At 41.7% G+C, this 21,255-nt stretch overlaps 2 protein-coding genes across 9 annotated transcripts; both read left to right on the forward strand.

Annotated features, from left to right (window-relative positions):
- Window positions 1-116: 116 nt before the first annotated feature.
- Window positions 117-8,871, forward strand: u2af2a (U2 small nuclear RNA auxiliary factor 2a). 7 transcript variants are annotated; one of them, XM_063879227.1, is made up of 13 exons: window positions 117-715; window positions 1,511-1,537; window positions 1,653-1,794; window positions 3,656-3,691; window positions 3,979-4,088; window positions 4,304-4,455; window positions 4,600-4,716; window positions 4,800-4,956; window positions 5,079-5,158; window positions 5,546-5,668; window positions 5,822-5,908; window positions 6,450-6,698; window positions 6,814-8,871. In XM_063879227.1, exons 1-13 carry the CDS (start codon window positions 667-669, stop codon window positions 6,946-6,948), a joined length of 1,464 nt encoding a protein of 487 aa, XP_063735297.1. In that variant the 5' UTR covers window positions 117-666; the 3' UTR covers window positions 6,949-8,871. The 7 variants fall into 7 exon arrangements, with proteins under 7 accessions (XP_063735297.1, XP_063735298.1, XP_063735300.1 ...); XM_063879228.1 differs by having other exon boundaries at window positions 4,800-4,938; XM_063879230.1 differs by lacking the exon at window positions 3,656-3,691.
- A 218-nt stretch (window positions 8,872-9,089) lies between these two features.
- cacng6b (calcium channel, voltage-dependent, gamma subunit 6b) lies at window positions 9,090-21,255 on the forward strand. Of its 2 annotated transcripts, XM_063879247.1 has the most exons (6): window positions 9,090-9,331; window positions 9,851-9,890; window positions 14,593-15,351; window positions 18,120-18,194; window positions 19,621-19,758; window positions 19,905-21,255. In XM_063879247.1, the coding sequence occupies exons 3-6, from the start codon at window positions 14,985-14,987 to the stop codon at window positions 20,123-20,125; spliced, it is 801 nt and encodes a 266-aa protein (XP_063735317.1). In that variant the 5' UTR covers window positions 9,090-9,331; window positions 9,851-9,890; window positions 14,593-14,984; the 3' UTR covers window positions 20,126-21,255. The 2 variants fall into 2 exon arrangements, with proteins under 2 accessions (XP_063735317.1, XP_063735316.1); XM_063879246.1 differs by lacking the exons at window positions 9,090-9,331; window positions 9,851-9,890 and adding an exon at window positions 12,500-12,573.

The following is a 21,255-nucleotide window of genomic DNA, read 5'->3' on the forward strand; positions in this document are numbered from 1 at the left end:
TAATGAAACTTTACTTAATGTGAAAAGAATCAAATAAGGGGCAATTTTACTTATCTTCTGTGTTCTTATAATACATCCATGCGTTGAAGGATGGGGTCTTTATCACTCACCGGAAACCTGACATTCATCAACTTCCGGTGTCACGGAGTGCCTGGAAGACGGAGCAAAAAAGCGGGCATACCGAAATCGTTTTTGTTTTTGCTAGCCACCAAACAGTTAATTGGGCAACATTTGACTCGTATAGTCAAACAACTTCGCTTTGTGGACCTGTTCCCCCTCTGGAATTTGCATCTGGCTTAAAAAAATAATCATTCATTCGTGTTTCGTCCTAGCTAACGAGCTCCACACGAGCAGGCCTATTCTTCTGGACTTTGCTACAAGCTAGTTAGCTAACGTTAGCAGGCTAACCCATGCGAGCACGTTTTCTTTCTCAATGATTCTGTCTGTTACGTTCTAAACCAATACTACACCGCGTATGCGTGTGCTAGGTAACGTGTTTTGGTAGTTGTGTGGTTAAGTGGGTTACACGTTGAAGCAAACTTACGTTTGCTACATCAGCGAGGCGCTTGCTTTTAAAGTGTTGTTCACTTTGTTGCTAGCTTAAGCTAGCCATCGCTAACTGAACAACGCAGTAGCTGAACGCGCATCAGCCTTCAACTCACAGAGATGTCGGACTTCGACGAATTTGAAAGGCAGCTGTCTGAAAACAAACAAGGTAAATAAACCATTTGCACATCAGAAATTCGGAATGGTAGTGGTCCGTTTGATTGTAGTCGCCGCTATCGTTTAAGCTAACCGTGGACCTGTCTATTTAATGGAGCGTTAAGCTAAATCGTTAGCCCACACTCTCGAACCATTTGAGATGTGATGTATGTTAGAATTGATGTTGCTTATCGAACAACTTGTTTCGGTCATGTTGGAGAGTGTAGCAAACGTATGGCCTATCATGAATCCGAGTAACGGTAGCTGGTTTGGCCTTTTAAAGGTTAACTGGCTTTGTTTCTGTAAGCCTGGGGCAGTCTATATCCTGGTATTCTACTGCTTCTACCAGCTGACTCGATGTCCCGGGTGGCTAGCATTCATCCTTTGCAGCTGTTGCGTCCAGCAAAATTGTCTAGTGCAATTTACCGTACTATTGCCTTCAGCTTTCTACCACACCGCCTGTGACTCCATTACCCTCATTTCACATTTGATATCGTTAACCCAGATTTACATATGCACCCAGTACACTGCTGCTAGGTATCGGACAATGCTACTCTACGATTTTGCCATATTACAAATTGTGTCACTTTGAACCAAAAGGTCAAACTACATTTATATGTTTTCAATTTAAACAGATTGGGTACACTGCATTAAATGGTAACTTTTTGACATACCACTACCATGAAAGCTGTTTTCTTGTACTTGATACCATAATCCAACTTTATTATTACCACATGTGAACAAGGATTATGTTGGACAGATTCATACTCAGCAGTGTTGCTCATTGCCTGTCTAATTTTCATCTAAGGTGATGTATTCTCAGACTCTTTGACCGGTAAGCTATGACAATCAGTATCTATGAATTGCTAAGATTTCATTGATCCATTGACTGGCTGTGTATTACAGTTTATTTACTGTTCTGTAAGTAAACATTCACTTTATTCCTGCAGCTGAAAGGGACAAAGAGAACCGCCACCACCGCCGGTCTTCCTCCCGTAGCCGTAGCAGAGAGAGGAAAAGGAGGAGCAGAGACAGGGATAGACGCAGCAGGGACCGTCGTGGGGAAAGTAAGGAGCGCAGACACAGACGCAGGTGAGTACCTCATGCACAACTACACCCAGACCAAAAAACCTGTGAAAACTAAGCTTGTGTTTGAGCATAAAGTCACATCATCATGTATTTTGTCTAAAGGTAAAAGGTTACGCCAGTTGTAGGAGTGCATGGTGATGCACCTTCAAGTTTTTGTAACTAGACCTTTTTAGACATGAACACTACAAATATACTACTGATAAAAGCAAATGCTTGACTAGGGAAGTGCAAAACATTTGTTTTATTTTCAAAAGGAAGACTCGTTTGTTTTTTAAATGCTCTACACACAGGAGTTCATAAAGATCTGCTTATATCAGTAAACATTTTCCAGTTGGGTCAAATTATTTAGAGCAGATTCAACCATTTACCTTCATTTCATTTTAAAGCGTTTTTTGTTCGAAATACTTGACTAATTTTCTTTACAGGGGTTGTATAAAGACGATTCCTTTTTGAATGAGGAGTTGCATATTTGGTCTGTAGCATTTTGCTGGAAATGCTTCTTGCTGCTTCGCGGAATGTTTTGTTTGTAAGCTCCCTGGCATTTCAGAAAAAACTTCCAACGTGTCGAGAATAAACACCTCACTTGCTCTCAGCTTGTGTATTGGGGTTTGATCTCGTCTCATTAACATTGACAAATATCATTCTGGGCAACAGTGCACATTTTTAAAGCTCGACAGTTTTTTCTACAACAAATTGTGTCTGTAAAATGTAGACGTAGATCAGTGATTCATTCAGAAGGAGTTTAAATATGCCAGTTGTTCTCTCCTGAAAATTGACTGCATTTATCCAATAAAAAAATCGTTATTATTTTGCTCACGGATTGACTTTGATGCAGTCTATTTTTGGAGTCGTTATTTTTTGCGTTCTCTGTACCTAAGCTCTCTGTCACAGCTGCCTATGACATTGGAGCAATTTGCTTCAAGCTTAATGGAAAAAACTCTTGCATGCACAATAAGGAGCTGCTGCAACCTTTGTTATATTCGTAATCATTTAATACAGACCATATCAAGACTGTCCTGCATGATTTCACGAAGAAGTTCAGATCCTTCCTAGAATCAAAAAATGCACAGGCTATTAACAGAACTAATGTCAGAAGAATTGATTTTAGATCATTTGAGTATTTATTCTGGTCTGGCATTACATGTCTTTGACACATGCAGCATGCCGTTAGTGTGTGATTGCCCTGTGAGTAGCCAGCGCTGTTTTGTTTGATAGTCTGTTTAGGTCCTTGGATGTGGGAACATTTTTATACAGGTGCAAGTCCCTCCCAGAACACTAGCGAAAGGTGATTACCCCCAGCAATGTGACAATCCTGTCTATTCTCAGAACCAGTACGTCTTCTTGGAGACGGTTAGATTTATATCTTGTGAAAAATATGCGTACGTCTTTGGTCATTGTTAGAAGGTTATTGGTTAATGCGTTTGTATAAGGCAGGTTTATAGGACATTTGACGCCACACATTTCCTTAGTAACTCCTTGAATGCATTCTCTCTAATATAGACTTTTGTCAACGCTCTACTTTGTGTTGGCTGTGAATGTGACCTCTGCCCCAGTGTTGCTCCTCGTCGCTTAGTGCTAATTTAAAACAAGTTACTGGTGTTCACTCGGTTAGGAGCGGATGTAAAATCCGAGCCCTCAACTTTGCAGCTGTTGTGTATTTCTGAGGATATCATTTCTGCTTTCATTGCATCACTAGTCGTTCATGGTGTTACATGTCTTGTGTGAGACTCACCGAATGGACCGGCTTGACTTCGGAACATGAGGATTTTGCACTTTGGATGCATATCGCCAAAGGCTCGTAACAGCGTTTTGTATTTGGAGAGGGTCATAGAAATGCAGGTTCTAATTTTCAATGTCATTTCAGCTCACCAACCAGCTTCCCCCAGGACAATGCTGGAAGGTAATACAGCAAACTAACACAAAGCCGGTTTGAGCAATATTGCAACAACTGCGATTTAATGACCTGCCTCTGATTCTTTGTAGTTTTGACTCATTGTGTAACTATCTGCCTGGTTGAGGTTGTGTGTCCATTCTTTTCCCTTTACCACCATCTGCTCTAAGATTAAATTGATGCTACCTCAACAAGAGTTACCTGATGTTGTTGTACATTTGACCCATCATCTGGTCTGCTAGTCTACTGCTGAGCTAATGAGAGATGTCTGTTACATGTTGATTGTTTTCCAACAGCCGTTCTCCACACCGCGAGGCCAAGAAGAAGAACAAGGTGAAAAAGTACTGGGATGTCCCTCCACCGGGTTTTGAACACATTACTCCAATGCAGTACAAAGCCATGCAAGGTAAGCTTCACGCTTTTCTCTTTGTGTTCGATGCATTTTTAATAGGCTTCCTAGTTTCAGAGTTGAAAAGTTTGTTTAGTTGTTACCGTTATGTTGCATTACAGTAGTTATTGCATCCATACCATACTGCAGCAAACTGCTAATGAATAAGCACATAAAGATACTGTTTGGTGGGAGTTATAATTATAAATATTTCCTTTTGATTTGCCCTCTAGCTGCGGGCCAGATCCCGGCCACAGCCCTGCTGCCGACCATGACTCCAGATGGCCTGGCTGTGACTCCCACCCCGGTACCTGTAGTGGGCAGCCAGATGACCCGGCAGGCCCGTCGGCTCTACGTGGGTAACATCCCCTTTGGTATCACAGAGGTATGGAAAAGGACAACATTTTGATAATTCACTCAATAAAATCCTGTTAGAATTCTTAATGTAACTACTTAATATGTGTGATTTGTAATAAATTCACCTCAACATTTAAAAAACGTTCACCTTTTTTTCCCTGTTTTTGTTTAGGAGTCAATGATGGACTTTTTCAATGCCCAGATGCGTTTGGGTGGTCTTACTCAGGCCCCTGGAAACCCTGTTCTTGCTGTACAGATCAACCAGGATAAGAACTTTGCCTTCCTGGAGGTGAAATGATAAACCCCAAAGAAATTTGTATATTAGTGTTTCTTGCAATTTTGAATTTAATCACACATTTTGTCTCTGTGTAGTTCCGTTCAGTGGACGAAACTACACAGGCAATGGCCTTTGATGGCATCATCTTTCAAGGCCAGAGTCTCAAGATTCGTCGTCCGCACGATTACCAGCCTCTGCCCGGCATGAGCGAGAACCCCAGTGTCTATGTGCCTGGTACTCAGCCAATTAATGGTTTTTAACCCTAAGTACTTGTGGCATATTTCATGAGTAAACCGTAACCAATACCTCACGGGAGCGTGCTCTCTGTGCTTCCCTTTTGATATGTCTTACTGTTGCCATTGTGTGTTCTTCAGGTGTCGTTTCCACAGTTGTTCCTGACTCAGCCCACAAGCTCTTCATCGGAGGTTTGCCCAACTACCTGAACGATGACCAGGTCAGTATTTCAGTGTGAAATGGCTGCAGATAGCGTTCCTAAACCATATTAAATACCCTAACCAAAGCTTTTAGTAGACAATTCCTCCATATCATACTTTGACTCCTGTATTGACCACTGGTTTCCCAGATTACCTTGTGTACTGCCTGCTCTTGCACTGCTAATATCAGTAAATTGATTTTACTTTTCACCATTATTGAAACATGAAAATACGGAGAGTCAAATCGTTGAAGGAGAAATGATATTGAATGAAGGATGATATCAGGCTTTATTGCTTGCAGGAATACAGCCCTGCCATTGGTGGCAATACTAAAGGTTGAACTGTTTTTGTTCACATAATGTCTGCAGTTAGTGGTAGTCTTTAAACTCTTCCTCCTCTTGTCTCAGGTGAAGGAGCTCTTGACGTCCTTTGGCCCACTGAAGGCTTTCAACCTGGTGAAGGACAGTGCTACAGGCTTATCTAAAGGATATGCGTTCTGTGAATATGTTGATGTCAACCTTAACGACCAGGTAACGCAATGCTACAGAAAAAAGGGGTCTGAATGAAGATGTGTATCATTCCCAGCTTTTGATTGTCAGGCATCTTCACACTTAGACACTGTCCAACGTCTACAAAGTTATGGGTTTTTGAAGGTATGATTTAAAACCTTTATTTCATTACAGGCTATTGCTGGGCTGAACGGCATGCAGCTGGGAGACAAGAAGCTCCTGGTGCAGAGAGCCAGCGTGGGATCCAAGAACGCCACTCTTGTGAGTATTCAAAGGCTGGACAGAGGACAGCAGGGTGGTGGGAGGCTGGCTGCTCTTTTAGAGTTGCTCAAATGGATAATGGTTTTTCAACTGCCGGTATATACTTCAGCTGCTCCGGCAAAATGATTGTGCATGCAGTAAATTACCACCTGATAATGGAAACGGCATTTGGCTGGATGTAAAGCAGTTGTGAATATGTAAGTTTTGTGTGGTTGGTTTTTCTTGAACTACCAAACATAGTTGCTTAGTTTAAGTGGTACCTAGGGGTTTAGTTAACCCAAAACCGTCTAGAGATTAGTGAGACCTAGAGTTGTCATAAAGTCCGTAAACCAGGACTGCAAAGTGTTTCCTAAAATTGGCACCTTCACTGTATATGTAAAACATTTTTGGACATGTCTTCACTTTCACCTCTGTTTTGGCTGATTAAGTCCTCCATTGAATGACATTGAAGATGTCTTGCGGATAGTTATAACACTCTGAGCACATTATTATCTCAAATATTCCATCGACCCTGTCCTAACCTTCCTGGCTGTCCTTGCAGACGAGTATAAATCAGACCCCAGTGACGCTGCAGGTGCCGGGTCTGAACAGCTCAGTGACCCAGATGGGTGGCCTGCCCACTGAGGTGCTGTGTCTGATGAACATGGTGGCCCCGGAGGAGTTGCTGGACGATGACGAATATGAGGAGATTGTGGAGGACGTCAGGGACGAGTGCAGCAAATACGGCCAAGTCAAGAGCATTGAGATCCCTCGACCTGTGGACGGCCTGGAGGTGCCCGGGACCGGCAAGGTAGGGACTGTTCCATTTCTTTCCATCATCCGAACTCTGATAGTCCTGTTGTCACACGAGAATGATGTCTTGGATATAACCTTATTTTAATGGTTACTTTTTCCCTCCCTTGTAGATCTTTGTGGAGTTCATGTCCGTTTTTGACTCCCAGAAGGCCATGCAGGGGCTGACGGGAAGGAAGTTTGCCAACAGGGTGGTGGTGACCAAATACTGCGATCCAGATGCTTATCACCGCCGAGACTTCTGGTAGAGGACCCGTGAAGAGAAGAGGGGACAGGGGAGGGGGGGAGGGAACATGAATTGCCCATCTAAAAGTCAGCCCCCTGATTGACAGCAACATTTTAGGTGGATCTGAGAGTACTTATCATTTGACAAATGGCTTTGGTAATATCCAATTCATCATTTGAGATCTTGGTGAAATGTCAAGCGGTTAACACTGATATTTGGAAATTGGAAGAGGAGCACAGTTTGGAGGGTTTCTATTCAGTCCATACCAGAGGGGGCTAGGTTTAGGTGGGTGGGGGAGTCAAAAGATTTTTGGAAAATGTGTGTAATAATGGGTCCAGGGAGGGGTCAACGATTTTTATACTTTGTGAGGATGTCATTTTGGGGTGGGAGGGGGGAGCCACACTCTAGGTTTGTATTTAAATGGAGGTAGCCTGTTTTAAGTACATTAGGAAGGAGTTGCAGTGGGGAACTAACTGGACTATTCTGGTGGAGAGAGGGATAGAGAAAACAGAGAAAGGAGTGTTTCTTTGTGAGTGGGGGGAGATGGAGAGGAAGAGGAGGGCGTTTTGTTTGACATCTAATCTAGATATACAGTAGCTGTAACATCCACTTCTGTTTCCCCACTGTCGTTAGTAAGGCGAGATAACTCTTTTTTTTTTCTTTATTTGGACTATATTTCTTCATGTTTCTTTATTTTCATTTGACTACTGCCCCCTCAGAATGATTGGTAGAGAATATGTTGTCTAATTGGACTCTATCTGAATGTCATCTGTAATTGTTTCAATACTGTGTGTAGCTTCACTGATATGATATGAGCTGTAATATCACATTGTGTTCAAGCCGCAGGAGCTGCAGGAAAGACCTTTTTTCAATTATGCCAGTTTGATTTTTTTTTTTTCTGTAACTTTTTTTCACATCCGTCTTTAGTACACAGCTTTTAACAGATGAGGTTTCATTGTCTCAGAGGTTCAGTCCTGATTTAATTAAAGTGGAAAATTGAAGGAAGATGAGGATTGGTGTTTATTAGGGGATTGATCTCTTCCTTACCAAAAAGCCTTAATGTTATTACATGTCAATTCGCTAAGGAAAACTAATTAGGCTTGCCCCTCTTTCAATGACATCTGTATGTTTATAAATGTCACTATCTTGTACTACAGCCTTGCATCACTCGTTTTCATTTTTCCTTCTTTGGCAGCAGATTTGCATTGTCAGATGTGTTGGACCCGGCTGTTTCTTTGTGCAACGTCTCACCTCTTTGACAAGACCAAATAAACACGTGTCTAATACCCACGACTCATGGCGTGAAAGCAAAACATCCAACTTTTCTTTGTTCTGTCAACTTCCAGCCTGATGTGTTTAGGAGACACACACTCGATTAAATTGATAGGTGTCCGAACCAAATATTAAAACTGAAATTACAATGTCTTGTTTTGGATGTTTGTGCTCTCAAGAGACTAATTAAAAAAGGAAAACCTGCAGACAAATAATTGCTATTATACATCTACATTTTAATAAACAATCATTTCACATTTAGCTTTCATTGTTTTAGTCTGTTACTGTTGTAGAGGGGTCTTTTCTCTAAATGTAAGGGGTAGATTGGATGTTAAAAACTTTGTTCTTAGTCAAAAACTGCTTTTCTCTCATCTCCCCCATCATCTACTCTTGATTCTGAAGACCACATGTTCACACTGTACGGGCTTGAGACTGCTTTCATTTAGGTGGCTTAAGACATTGCTGAGAAAGTGTGTCAGTGATAACACTTATGGTATGTTACCCTTACTTTTCTGATACCTGCTTTCTCAGTGTCGCTGTCATTTAATTTTTTTTTTTCTGAAAAAAAATGTGATTTCTTAAATGATTTAAAAACACCTAGTTTATAAAAATCCAAAACAGTCTTTCATTGGTCCAATTTGTTTTCAAATGTTGATTAAAAACTGAATTTACATGATGGCTTTCTTCTTTATGCTTCCTCTCTTGTGCACCCACACCCACCCACCTGGCTACAGCACACTTTTATTCACCCAGCGAGTGATGACGCTCACAGTTGATTATGGAAATGGATTAGACTGGAGCCATGTCCAGGCACTTTCACTCAGCTGATGGCATAATTTATCAAGCACTGCAGGCGATCTAGACTGAAGCAAACGAATCCTGGGGAAAATGACATGTTCATGATTAAGATACACTAAGGCCAGTCATGAGTTACACTGTGTATCTACCTAAACAGATTGCTGAAAACCGTGAGATGCTAACAGAAACAAGCATAATTCCCTCGCAATCTCTTTTGTACCAATTATAGGCTGCGATCTTTAATGATAGCAGCCGAGGATGGAAGACTCCTTGGAAATGGAGGGAGACGGTCGACAAGACAGAAGTAGCAGATCACACCTGTTCAAATCCTTGAGGTAAGGACCTCTTACATCATTAACATACGGGCACACAAAATCATAAATGAAGGTGAAAAACATGTAGAAATTATTTTTACGATATTATTTTTGACCTATTTAACGACACGGCTTCACTAAGGGACCTTTCAGAGCTTTCCTGCCTGCCCAAATGAGTGAAAATGTGAACACACTTAGGCCTGTAATACAATTTTTTGATCAATGAAGTGTGGATTGATCTTACAATAATATTTAAAAGAATATCGTTGCTGTTTTTATTACAATTAAACATACATTTAAATTATAAAACACACGTATTAAAACAACAGTAATTTGGCATGGGAGCCATTGAAAATAAATGAGTGTTTTTAATGAAAAGAAAAACATTTAACAATATTCATATTCAAAAGAAAACTGACCAATAATCCAATGAAACGAAGCGTTTCGCTTTTGTCCAGTATGGTAATACAATGTTGTATCGTTTGGGAGTCATTTGTTAACATAACATCTGATAACATAATCATGTATTGCTCTTCCTAGAGTTGGAGCTGCATGCGGTGACGAATCCTTTATAAGTCAGGTAAAGTTTTTTATCTTTTTCTGGGCTTACTTATTTATATTCAAGTCAATCCACAAGAGTACACCGTTTTGGACATCAGCATCAACTATACGCCCTGTCCACCTGGGACTGTATCTGAAAAACAGTAACAGGGAATCAACAAATCTCTGACATGAAATAATGTCCTGTGTCAGCTCTATACTGCCCATCTCCGTCTGCATCGCTGCACCCCACTGCACAGAAGCCAGCAGCAGGGCCACTGATGCAACACGCTCTCTACCCCTGTTGTTCCCGCAGGGCTCAGATAAAACAGCAGCTCTCCCAGGCTGCTGAAGCCATATCCACCAGAGGAAACATGTAAAACTGACCCTGCCTCTCTCACAGATCAGAACGTTCAGGCTGCCAAACACAAAACCGATTAAACGTTATTAGCAGCCCTCCCCAGGCCTGATGCTGCAGTGAAGATTGCACATACATTATCTCCCTCTAGTGGGGAATGTAAAACTCTAGCGGTGGTCATTGTCATTCTAGGCAGTGCCTCCCCATTGATCCTCATTCAGAAAGATAGAACACTGCAGCAGTGGGAGAGTGCATTGCTGGAGTAGGATGATGCAGTACTCTGTGTACTTATAGCAGTGTGCATTCAGCGTATAGATTAAAGGAAATTGAGAATCCCATTGAAAAGGATTGTCAGGTTCAATGCGAAAAGGCTTTTTATCACAACATATATTGTGTCATGTCACAATAACGCGCAGGTGTGTAAAATAAAATGAATGATGGCTAAATTCCATTTTGTTTCAAGGTGCTGGTATGGGGTCTTGCTGTCACTGGGACAATTTGAAATGACCAAAATAGGGTCATTGTTAAGTAACACCACATCCCATACAAACCAACAGTGTGTGTGTCAATACTGTGTGGCTGACTTCTACAAGACCTTTGTTTCTGCTGAAGAGTGACATCTTTCAATAAAGGCCAAGATATATATTGATCATTGAAAAAAAAGACTAAATTCTTTAACAGCTGGGTCTTTGAGAAAATTGTAACTTAAATGGAGCAAATAGCATAATTGTTGGGGATTATTTTAAACAGTGCAGTTGGTACATTTGAGTCATACATTTGGGATTGACTCAAGATAATCTACATGCCGATGTTGTTCAGTGTGGTTTATTAGTATATATTTTTTTATATTCTTGGACATTTTGTGCTTTAATCTGGCATGTCGTCAACATTCATTTTATAATGTTGGACTAAGAAATAGTTGCAGCTGTAATGTGCACATGTGTGGTCAGTGTGCGCATGGCTGCATACATAAGCACACATGTGTGATCTTCAGTGTGTTCAAGCATAAACTAGCACTGCTGACAGGGCCACTTGAGTGATGTGCAGACAAGATTGTTAGCATCAGCATACTGTAGATTATTGATGGCCTCAGACCACCAGTGGACACTTTCTATCAATCTCATATGAAGGGGGAGCAGAGATAGGCTGCATAATTAGAAGCAAAGTCATTTTAAAGAATAGACACACATATGTGCGTTAAAACTAATAGCTGTAACCCAGATGAATCCATTTATCATGACTGTCATGACCTACATGTTCCTTTCTCTCTGAGAAAATCCATCTTCCAATTTTAATGTGGCTGCAACAACAATCTGTCCTAAAAAGTAACAGGAAGACTGTTGTTTTGGACATTGTAGGTGTTTATTTTCCTGTCACAGCCTACAGCCTGTTTCGTCCCTTTTCTCTGATTCTCTCCTATTCTGTCTCTCTGTTCCCGACTCACTCTCAGTTTGCATCACGCTCGCCACCCCTTTTCCTCTCGCCCCTTCCCCCCTTCCAGCCCTCCCTGAGTGTGGCTGGCCGCTGGGGTTGGCTTCCCTTTTGGTGTGCCACGTATGTAACCTAAACTGTGGAGAAGCCAAGCAGGGCTGGGCCACGAGCAAAGCTTTCCACAAGACCAGAGTGAGTCTCTGAAATCTCTCTGGATCTTGTTCAGTGAAGAATGAAATGGGCTGCGCATTTTCAATTTCTTCTCTAAAGTATTTCATTTTCAGCAAGATGATCCATATGTGCACCTAGTGTTTCTTTGCCTTTATATCTCTCTTTCACCTTTGTTTTCCCATCTTCTGTCATTTCCTGCACTTTCCCCCCCCCATTTCTGTCCCTCCCTCTCTGCTGCCCTCTCCGTTTCACTTTCACTCTCTGTGTCAGATTTGCACTTACCTCACATAGTAGATTATGTTGCTGTAAAACGCTATCCTGGCCCCTCTCATATAAACACAGGCTCCTCCTTCAGTCTAACTTAATGTCATTAACAGGTGGCAGGCTAAAATAGACACTCACACAAACAGCGAGGCTGGCACAGATACAGGCATGTTTTTAATCATGGCTGTGGTCATGTGACCGAACCACACCGCAACACCTCTGCTCATTCATTGAACATTCAAACATGTGTGGAGTGTGTACAGGGTGCTGTTGAGATGGAAGGTACAGTCTGAGGGGAGAACATCCGTGCAAACACACACATTTAGTAATCAACAGTGTTAACCAACCAGCCTACAGCCCCCTCCCCTGTTACACTTACTTTCCATAACCCTCATGTACCTCCCTCTCACTCTCTCACTTACTCTCCCATCACCACGCTCCCCCTCTATTAAGTTTCAAGCGTCTCTTCCTCCTGAACTGAACAACACACACCAACCAGGTCAGACTTATTCTTCTTTTTGCTCTAGTTTTTGCTTTCTTGTGTACACATGTCACACAGGGGGCTGTGGCTGTCTTTGGTGAAACTCTAGTAAGAGTTCCTAACTTTCCTCACTGAAAATGCACCCATTTGTCCCCAAGTCAGTGCACCGTCTTTTTTTTGTTGCATCATCAAATTTGAAAAAACACACATAAGCCTATACACTGCTTAGGGTGTTTTAGAACAACATGAAGATATGAGTGTTACCCCTCCAGTGGGTCAGCCTGCCATGCTTTGACCCCTTCGATCATCCCGTGGTTAATATGGATGTAATGTGATCGAGCTTTGTAACTCTATGACTACTAACTTGGCTGTCAGCAGCTGCTGTCTTATTCTTTATTACTCTTAATGCTGGGGGAGTAATCACATGCACAGCTGTTATTCCAAAGCTTTGGCTCATTAGAGACATTTGATATTTAAGATTAGCTCTTAATATTAAGAGATTAAATCTCTTTCCAGTGCTTGCTCTAAGTTAGGATCAGGTAACACATTTATATTATTTTGAGTTGTGATTAATATCTCTATCAACGACGTGTCACAAATCCATTGTGTGATTGTTGGAACTTTTATTAGTGTCACATGACCTTCCGTAGAAAATTGAGTTTACTCTTGTAAATAGAGTATGCATTTTTAAGCATAGCTGACATTATTAGTTATTTAAGGTTTTTTATTTACAGATATGAAGAATTTGCTTGAATATAAAGTTTATTGCTTTGAAAAATGTATCAACTAATTATCAATTAGTCTGCACACATTTCTCTTTTATCAGTTTTTAAATTGTCAAACAATGTCTAAAAAACGACTTCTAACAAGTTCCTAAAACAGTACAGTGTGTCAGTACAGCCGTCGGAAAATCCAGAGATCTTCTGTTTACAAATCAGAGAAAAGAAACAAAAAACAGCTATGACCAAAGGATGGTTGGAGTTTAATTTGATAAATGACTTTTAATGTAATAAAATGTAATACAAAACTAAATGTATACTGCTCTTTATATCTGAAAAATATGGTACACAATAGACTTGTGTCCATTCACTTAGCGGGTTCATGTGGTGCGTTGCCTATATAAAAACTCTGATGCAGTCAGCGCAAAACCCCTGAATTAAGTGATCCACCAACTGTGTGTGGCCTCCTCGTGCTGCCTCTCTGACTGGCCAGGCCTCTTGCCTCCACTATGTGACCTGTTGGACTGCACAGCAGAGTTAATTACTGCAGGCCCCTTTCTGTCAGAGGGTTCAGCCATGAATTATCACCTCTAATGCTCCCTGCACAGAGCAGCTACATCGTTGGGTCCTGTCAATCACGTTGTTTAATCTGTTCCAAAATGCCCCTCCCGCACAGTTTGGAATAGAACAGAAACGACTCCACGAGCCTGGACCTACTTACAGTGAACATGCCACACAACAAAAAAAAACACACACACACACACACACACACACACACACACACACACACACACACACACACACACACACACACACACACACACACACACACACACGCTCAATAAGACCGTCATGGCTGCAGATACCAAGTGTTTTCTGGTACACGTAATGCAGGACGGGAGATATTTGTGGCAACCCATTATCCCCTCAGATCAAAGGGGATCTGTGTCTAAGCCAGAGATAGTGTACCTGCTCGGAGAAGAGCTCTGTTGTCAACTGCTCTGGGAAAATAGAAGATGGGTGGTCCAGTCTGGCGCTGCAGTGTTATCTCTCACCTTGAACCGGCACCACCCGACTCCACCGGCTCATCCAGCCCAATTGTTTCCTCATCTGAAGCAAAATCTGCCTTTCAGGGAAACACCATATGGCTTATCTATTGTTGGCCTTGAGCATGTCATATGGCTTTTAGGGAGGGAATACTGTAGATGCTGATAAAGCTCTTGGAAATTAAATATTATGCTGCTGATGAAAGGATTTTGCTCTTGTGAAGCATATGCTGGCTGCTCTTTCATCTTTCTGTTTCATCTCTCTATTTCAGGGGATTGGACGGAAAACAGACACCGGCTCTCCTGGTCCTTACCTCCGTCTCCACCCATTTTATAATTTCTTTACTTCATCCGCCCCTCAATACCTTGTAGCTCTGTTCATGGCTCTGTTCATATTTCTTTCTGTCTAATTCATTTTACTGTCAACTTATTCTCATTTGATCCTTTGTTTCCTCTGACCACTTTTGCTTAATTTACCCATCAATCACAGGATAGTTGATAGCTGTGTCTCCTCCTTTTTAATATATTGTTTTTACACTTCCAAATCTGCTCTTTTCTTTCGACTAAACCATCCTCCCATCTTTTCATCTATTAATTTGCTCCAGTTATAATAAGCCTCCCCCTCACCCCTTGTCTTCGTCGGGTCTGGCCAGTTGAGATCATCATGTGGTCCAACTTCTTCGTACAGCCCGATGATGATGGTCGTATCGGGGTGGCAGGGGCTGTACAAGGTGGGGGTTTAGCTGGAATCAAAGGTGGAAGGGGACAGGGAAGGAGGGTCCACAAGATGAGTGACAGCCAGGAAGGAAAGATCAAGCTGGCTTTCTTTGTGGCTATCATTGGCGGGACCCTTACCGTGTTGGGCATGGGGACAGAGTTCTGGGTGGAGCTGGCACAACCAAAGAATTTCAGTGGCAACCAGACCTGCCAGATGGCATATTATGGCCTGTGGAAGGGCTGCATCCGCACCCTATATGTTGCTGACATAGACCCTGACAGGGAGAGCTGCGGCCCTGCTGAACTAAATGGAGGTGAGACCCCTGGCGGGAGTGCAGTTGTGTGTCTGTGAGAGATTGTGTTTATCTGTTTGTGCTGTCTAGGAGGTTAGCAGGTGAGGTTTCTGGAGGGCATGTGTCTACTTTGTTTCTCTGACTGTCTGCTCATGTCTGCCTCTCTGCAAACTGAATTGCCCGGCCATTCAATTCTACCTCAAGGCTGCCTCCACCCTACAGTATAGGAGTGAATTAATGGGAGAGGGTCAAAGGATGAATCTTAGAGGTTGCAAGCTGTTGACATCATTGAGGGAAAAAACATGTACATTAAATCGCCACGATTCTTCTTTTCCATCACCACTGATGTGAAAACAGAGGGAGCAGGCATAACTAATACGATGCATGCCCTCTGGGAATATGCTTACATCTCTAGGTCTTTTATCTGAGCCCATAAGGAATTGAGGAAGGCTATGGCAACACTTCATTTTAATCCCATCCCAAATACAATCTACTGATTTATGAGGAAGATATTTATGATTTTTAGTAAAGATTTGATATCTTATCTCCCTTTATTTATACGTACATATACTGTAACCTTGCAAATAGACAGTGGGAGGATAGTTGTGTATGTAAAGCTGCCTGCATACATATGCATCTAGGTCATCCTACAGATAATGTGCAAATTGAATCATTAAAGAAAAGCGATGCTTGGAATCAGAGCAGGAGGAGGACCGGAGTAAAGCGGTTTTCAATTATTATGCTATTGTAACAACACAAAGCAGTATCTAGGTACAGGTAGGATCATACAATAACGTCTTGGTGATTCACAAAATTGTCAGGGTAATGAAGCATCGATTTCAAGTTTCTCCCTTGGCTGGGTACCTAATCATCTCCTGCTGTACACACAGTACAGACAGGGGATACAGGGCAGACCACAGGTTTGTTGTGTTGACGAACATCCTTGGTTAGAGTTGTGACAGCTCCTTTCTAAAAGCACTTTATTCAACTTGACCGTGGTTAGATTCTCCAGAGTGCGTTGAATATCTCCACATGACCTACTTCTGTCTGAATAGCAAGTCTGGAGATAGAGAGAGGCAGGTATTGGTAAAGGGAGATGGAGATAGATGTTGCTCCAAGAATCACTGCCTATCTCCCAGTATCTGCTGAGACACAGCAGAGCTCTGAAGAAACAAAAAAAATCTACTCATCTAGCAGATATACACGTGGATCCCATATACATAAATACTATTCACATACATCACCTTGAATTAGGATGTGTATCATTGTTTTTCTACGCTGTCGTCAAGAGCTAATTCATCTTACCTGTCAAAATGCCCTGCCTCTCTGGTTGCTTTAAGCTAGCAGATATACAGTATATCTATGCCTCTGAGACGGTCTGTTGGTGTGTGAGAGTATGCTTCTGACAATATTTCTCACACGTCCTTACACTGTTGGCCCACGCCGCCTGTCACAGATGGCCGTGGGCTTGTCATGTTTTGAGGGAAACAACTGTTTTTGCCATCTCTGCTTCTCTGTGTCACATCGCTGTTTACATGCCTTTGGCTTCCGTCCCAAGCAAAGTGCGGCCCCGCTGATGCCGGCCCTGTCATCTCAGACCAACTATCCGTCTTTGCTTCCTGCTGGAGAGGGACATGACAGCTCAATAATTATAGCCTCAGCAGGGGTAGCGAGAGCAAAACCAGTTGACTGTGATAGCATGATGTGTTACAGAAAATCAGTAAGCTGATAAATGGCATGTCTGCTGCAGTAAAACTTTTACAAATGTGCTCAGGCTCGAACATATTTGTATGTGAAAGAAATGTGTGATGAGCATGTGGTCATCTTGAACAACATAATGAATATTCAATGGGTGAAAGTCATCACTATGCACTTGTGAAGCCAAGTGGAATCTGACTACTTCACAGTTTTTGTCTAAATATAGAGAGGGGGAACGAGGAAGAGGGACAGACAGGGACTGAGGGAGAGTGTCTAATGCAGTATTAACTAACCCCTCTGTGTTTCCTCCTCCCTTGACATCTCCTGCTCCCCTCACCTCCTTCTCCATCTGTGGCTCCCCTCCTTTTCCTCTTCATCCATCTGCCCCCAACTCACTCCTCCTTCCCTCACTACTCATGCTCTGAGCCTTTATCCATATTTCCTGCATCCCCCTTCATCATTTGCTCACCCGACATATCCCCTTCCCCTCAATCCTTCTTCTTCTTCAGCCACGCTTCTCAATTTCTATCCTCCATCTGCCCCTTCTTCTTGTCTCCCTCTCTATTTCCCCTCTGCCATCCACCCTCAGTGTTTTGCTGTCTCTCACCCTCTCTGGCGGCACCATATGTGCAGTGCTAGGCTGTGTGTGTGTGTGTGTTTGTGTGTGTGTGTGTGTGTGTGTGTGTGTGTGTGTGTGTGTGTGTGTGTGTGTGTGTGTGTGTGTGTGTGTGTGTGTGTGTGTGTGTGTGTGTGTGTGTGTGTGTGTGTGTAGCTGTGTGTGTCTCTGAGTATTGCAGCTAATGCTCCACACTTGGATATAAATAGGAATAATGCCTGGAAGGACAGAGTGCATGGATGCATAGGAGGCACATAACAGAAGACCAGCAGCTATCCATAGGAATGTGAGCCTGTGTGTGTGTGTGTGTGTGTGTGTGTGTGTGTGTGTGTGTGTGTGTGTGTGTGTGTGTGTGTGTGTGTGTGTGTGTGTGTGTGTGTGTGTGTGTGTGTGTGTGTGTGTGTGTGTGTGTGCGTGCGCATCTGTACATGAGTGTTTCTGATGTCATGTTTTTGATCTTTTTCTTTTCCTACAGTAACCAACTGCACCTACTTTAAATTCTTCACCTCCGGGGACAATGCAGTCATATTCAAGAAGACGACTAACAAAAGTGAGCCATTTAAATTCCTCCCTGCAATTGCCGTCACACATGCAGATGCATTGCATGCTAACAGTCACATTGCAGCTTCTATCAATAAAGACGTTCACTGGGGTGCTCAGAGGACCGTGCTGGTGTTTTCTACGTGTTTCAGCCCATTAACTTCCACTGCCACCCATTTTCCAAAGCAAACCATAAGCTATCAGACTGATTAATGTGTTTACCTTACCGTCCAGGCAGCCGCTAGTTTCAGTGCAATTCGAAGATCAACTGGCGCTGGTTTGATACCTGCATCACATAAAGTCAAGAGTCTAAACAGAGGAAGCTCAGGCATTTAATATAAACAGTACATGCTCTGAGAACAAATGGTGTGCTTCATGTATGAAACAAAGAAGTTATAAACTAAGCAACGTTGTATTAAGCGAAAATAAGCGAATGTTATCATACTGACATGCTTTACTGATTTGGTGTACATGCTAAACATTTACCTACACTCTGTGCATGATAACGTGTGTGTGTGTGTGTGTGTGTGTGTGTGTGTGTGTGTGTGTGTGTGTGTGTGTGTGTGTGTGTGTGTGTGTGTGTGTGTGTGTGTGTGTGTGTGTGTGTGTGTGTGTGTGTGTGTGTGTGCTTGTGTGTGTGTGTGTGTGTGTGTGTTTGCATGTGTGTGTGTGTTTACAGTATGTGCCTAAATACAGCCTCACAAAGGCATGACGTTAGTAGTTGCTAGTTGGCAGTGAGCTCGTAGATGCCAGGCAGGCACCAACAATAGAGACTCTTAAAAAATACTGCAGTGGTGCCAACTGCATTAATGAAATGTGTTCACTGTGATGATTGATTCACTTGGAGCCACATTAAAGTCTCTGCAGGTTCATTTATAAATCTTATGGTCACACACTTGCTGCCGTAGATTTGACGGAGAACACATGAATCAGTCATAAAACTGGATCACATTAAACAGCTGTGTTGATTTCACTGTTATTTATCTCACCTATTTTTTTGGCTTCTGTTTCCTGCCAATGACAACCCATTCCTTCATGTTGTATCTACAGCGTTTAATTAATATAATAATAATATCTGTGTGGTGAAGGGTGAAAAAACGCAGACTGGTTGCTGGGAAATGTTGATCGGCTTCTTCGGTAGCACCTGTTCAGGTTTGCAATGCCAATATGATCTGTTTTAAGCAGAGCCAGTAAGGGAAGTGGCACAATTCACACAACGCGTGTGTTTTTATAATGAAGTAAAAGGAACTTTAATCGCAGTAGAATTAAACTTTGTGAGGTGGTGTTGTACCTGACACAATACTTCTGCAGTCCTTGTTAAATATGTTTCACTGTATATATTTGCAGGTTTTAACAACATTCTTTTCACTAAATTCTCACTCACTGTAGAGTCCTCAATGTATTCTCTTCTCCTTTCTTTCTGCTTTTCTTCACAGAACTGAATCTAGCAGCAGCTATCTTGGCCCTTTTGAGCCTGACTATGATGGCAATGGGCTCCATCTGTATCGGAATGTCCCTCAGCAAAGGAGTGCCCTTCTTTCTCAAGCCAGCCTCCTTCTGTTTCATCCTATCAGGTAGGACCTCACATTCTACCGTATTACATTCAAGTACTATCCATACCTGATGTTTAGCAAGATAGTGATTATTTGGTATTTGGGGTCAGTTGTTTGTGCATATTAGATATAGTGTGATGTCATTGTAACGTCCTCTCTGTTTGCAGGTGTGCTGGTCCTCCTGTCTGTCCTGATATTCCACCAGTCTGTGCTGGCCTTGCTGTCCAGTGATCACTCCATACCTTTACACCATGAGCTGTCCTGGTCTGTGGCCTGCGTTGGCTCAGCAGGAGGAATTCTTATTTTTGGAGGTTTTCTCTTCATCCTTCTCTCCCTTCCTTTTAGCCCCTGGCAGAAATGCTTTCCACACAAGAATAGCGCCACCTAGCACTTGAATGATAATAAAAGGTGCACTCAGTATTCTTGATGTCTTGTTTGAGAGGAAGTGGAAACATCTATTTTCTGAAGGTGGTGACTCCAGGCTTATTCTCGGCATTTAATTTGTCAGAGAAGTCATACAAGGTCTTAATCAAAATGTTTGTAGAGAATTCAGCGACACATTAGAAAGTCCTCCAGAATTAGATTTTTGTTTTAGTGTTTTTTTTTTTTTTGTGGAAATAGATGAACACAGCAACAGGAATTCTGTTGAGTGTTTACATTTTAGTCTACTTTATAAGTGTCACAAAAATACTTGTTATCCCGTCTGAAGTTATACATCCACATAAAATTAGTCTTTCTGTAAGCATAAGTATATAATTAAAACCATTTTAAAAGCTCAAACACTTTTAAAAAACTTTACAGTGAATTATGAAAGCCCATTTCTGTAAAGGGAAAACAATTGGTCCAAATTAAGCGACAAAATGTGTCTTCTCCATTTCCTCTGGAATAAAAACTAAGATAAGAATCTGTTTTCGATGTGACAACGTTATAGCTAAGATTTAATTAGGTATTAAATTATGGATTGGATTAAAATGATTAAAATGAGTATTTTCTCTACACAGTTTTTGTATATATATTCAGGTGATAAAGAGCTTCCATTGTTTTGAATTCATAATTTAAGAATCTTTAGCTTTTTTTCAACTTAGTAACAAATACTGTATGGTTTCTTGTCATATCTACTAAATTATAAATAATCAAATCGTAAATATCCTAACAATAAGTGCTTTGAAGCTTTTTTACACTTCTTGTTAAAGAAGAGGCTTCATGTCATTATTTATTACTTATGTGTGTTTTCCAAAAATTGGTGAAAGCTGCTTCAGTATGAATGTTTGCTGAATGAAAGCAACTGTAAGAAGTGATTAAAATACCATTTTGTATATCAGAGAAATGTAAGGACTCACTTTATAAGCTCAACTTTGTACATAAACTGAATGAATGTGTTTATATTGTATGAATGTTCTCTGTTTGCAATGTTGTCTCCAGTCACTTTATTTGTAATATATATGCAATAAGTACACTGTCATAGGATTTCTACTCATATAAATGTACATTATGTGGCGCCAGTTTTGCTTATCATTA

The sequence above is a fragment of the Eleginops maclovinus genome, chromosome 3 (genome assembly GCF_036324505.1).
Source record: "Eleginops maclovinus isolate JMC-PN-2008 ecotype Puerto Natales chromosome 3, JC_Emac_rtc_rv5, whole genome shotgun sequence".
Taxonomy (NCBI): Eukaryota; Metazoa; Chordata; class Actinopteri; order Perciformes; family Eleginopidae; genus Eleginops; species Eleginops maclovinus.

Coding starts and splice junctions, on each gene's coding strand:
- u2af2a (XM_063879227.1), top strand. CDS start 667: ATGTCGGACTTCGACGAATTTGAAAGGCAGCTGTCTGAAAACAAACAA. Junction 5,669..5,821: donor ATGTCAACCTTAACGACCAG/GTAACGCAATGC, acceptor ATTTCATTACAG/GCTATTGCTGGGCTGAACGG. Junction 6,699..6,813: donor AGGTGCCCGGGACCGGCAAG/GTAGGGACTGTT, acceptor CCTCCCTTGTAG/ATCTTTGTGGAGTTCATGTC.
- cacng6b (XM_063879247.1), top strand. CDS start 14,985: ATGTGGTCCAACTTCTTCGTACAGCCCGATGATGATGGTCGTATCGGG. Junction 18,195..19,620: donor CAAGAAGACGACTAACAAAA/GTGAGCCATTTA, acceptor TTTTCTTCACAG/AACTGAATCTAGCAGCAGCT. Junction 19,759..19,904: donor CTTCTGTTTCATCCTATCAG/GTAGGACCTCAC, acceptor CTCTGTTTGCAG/GTGTGCTGGTCCTCCTGTCT.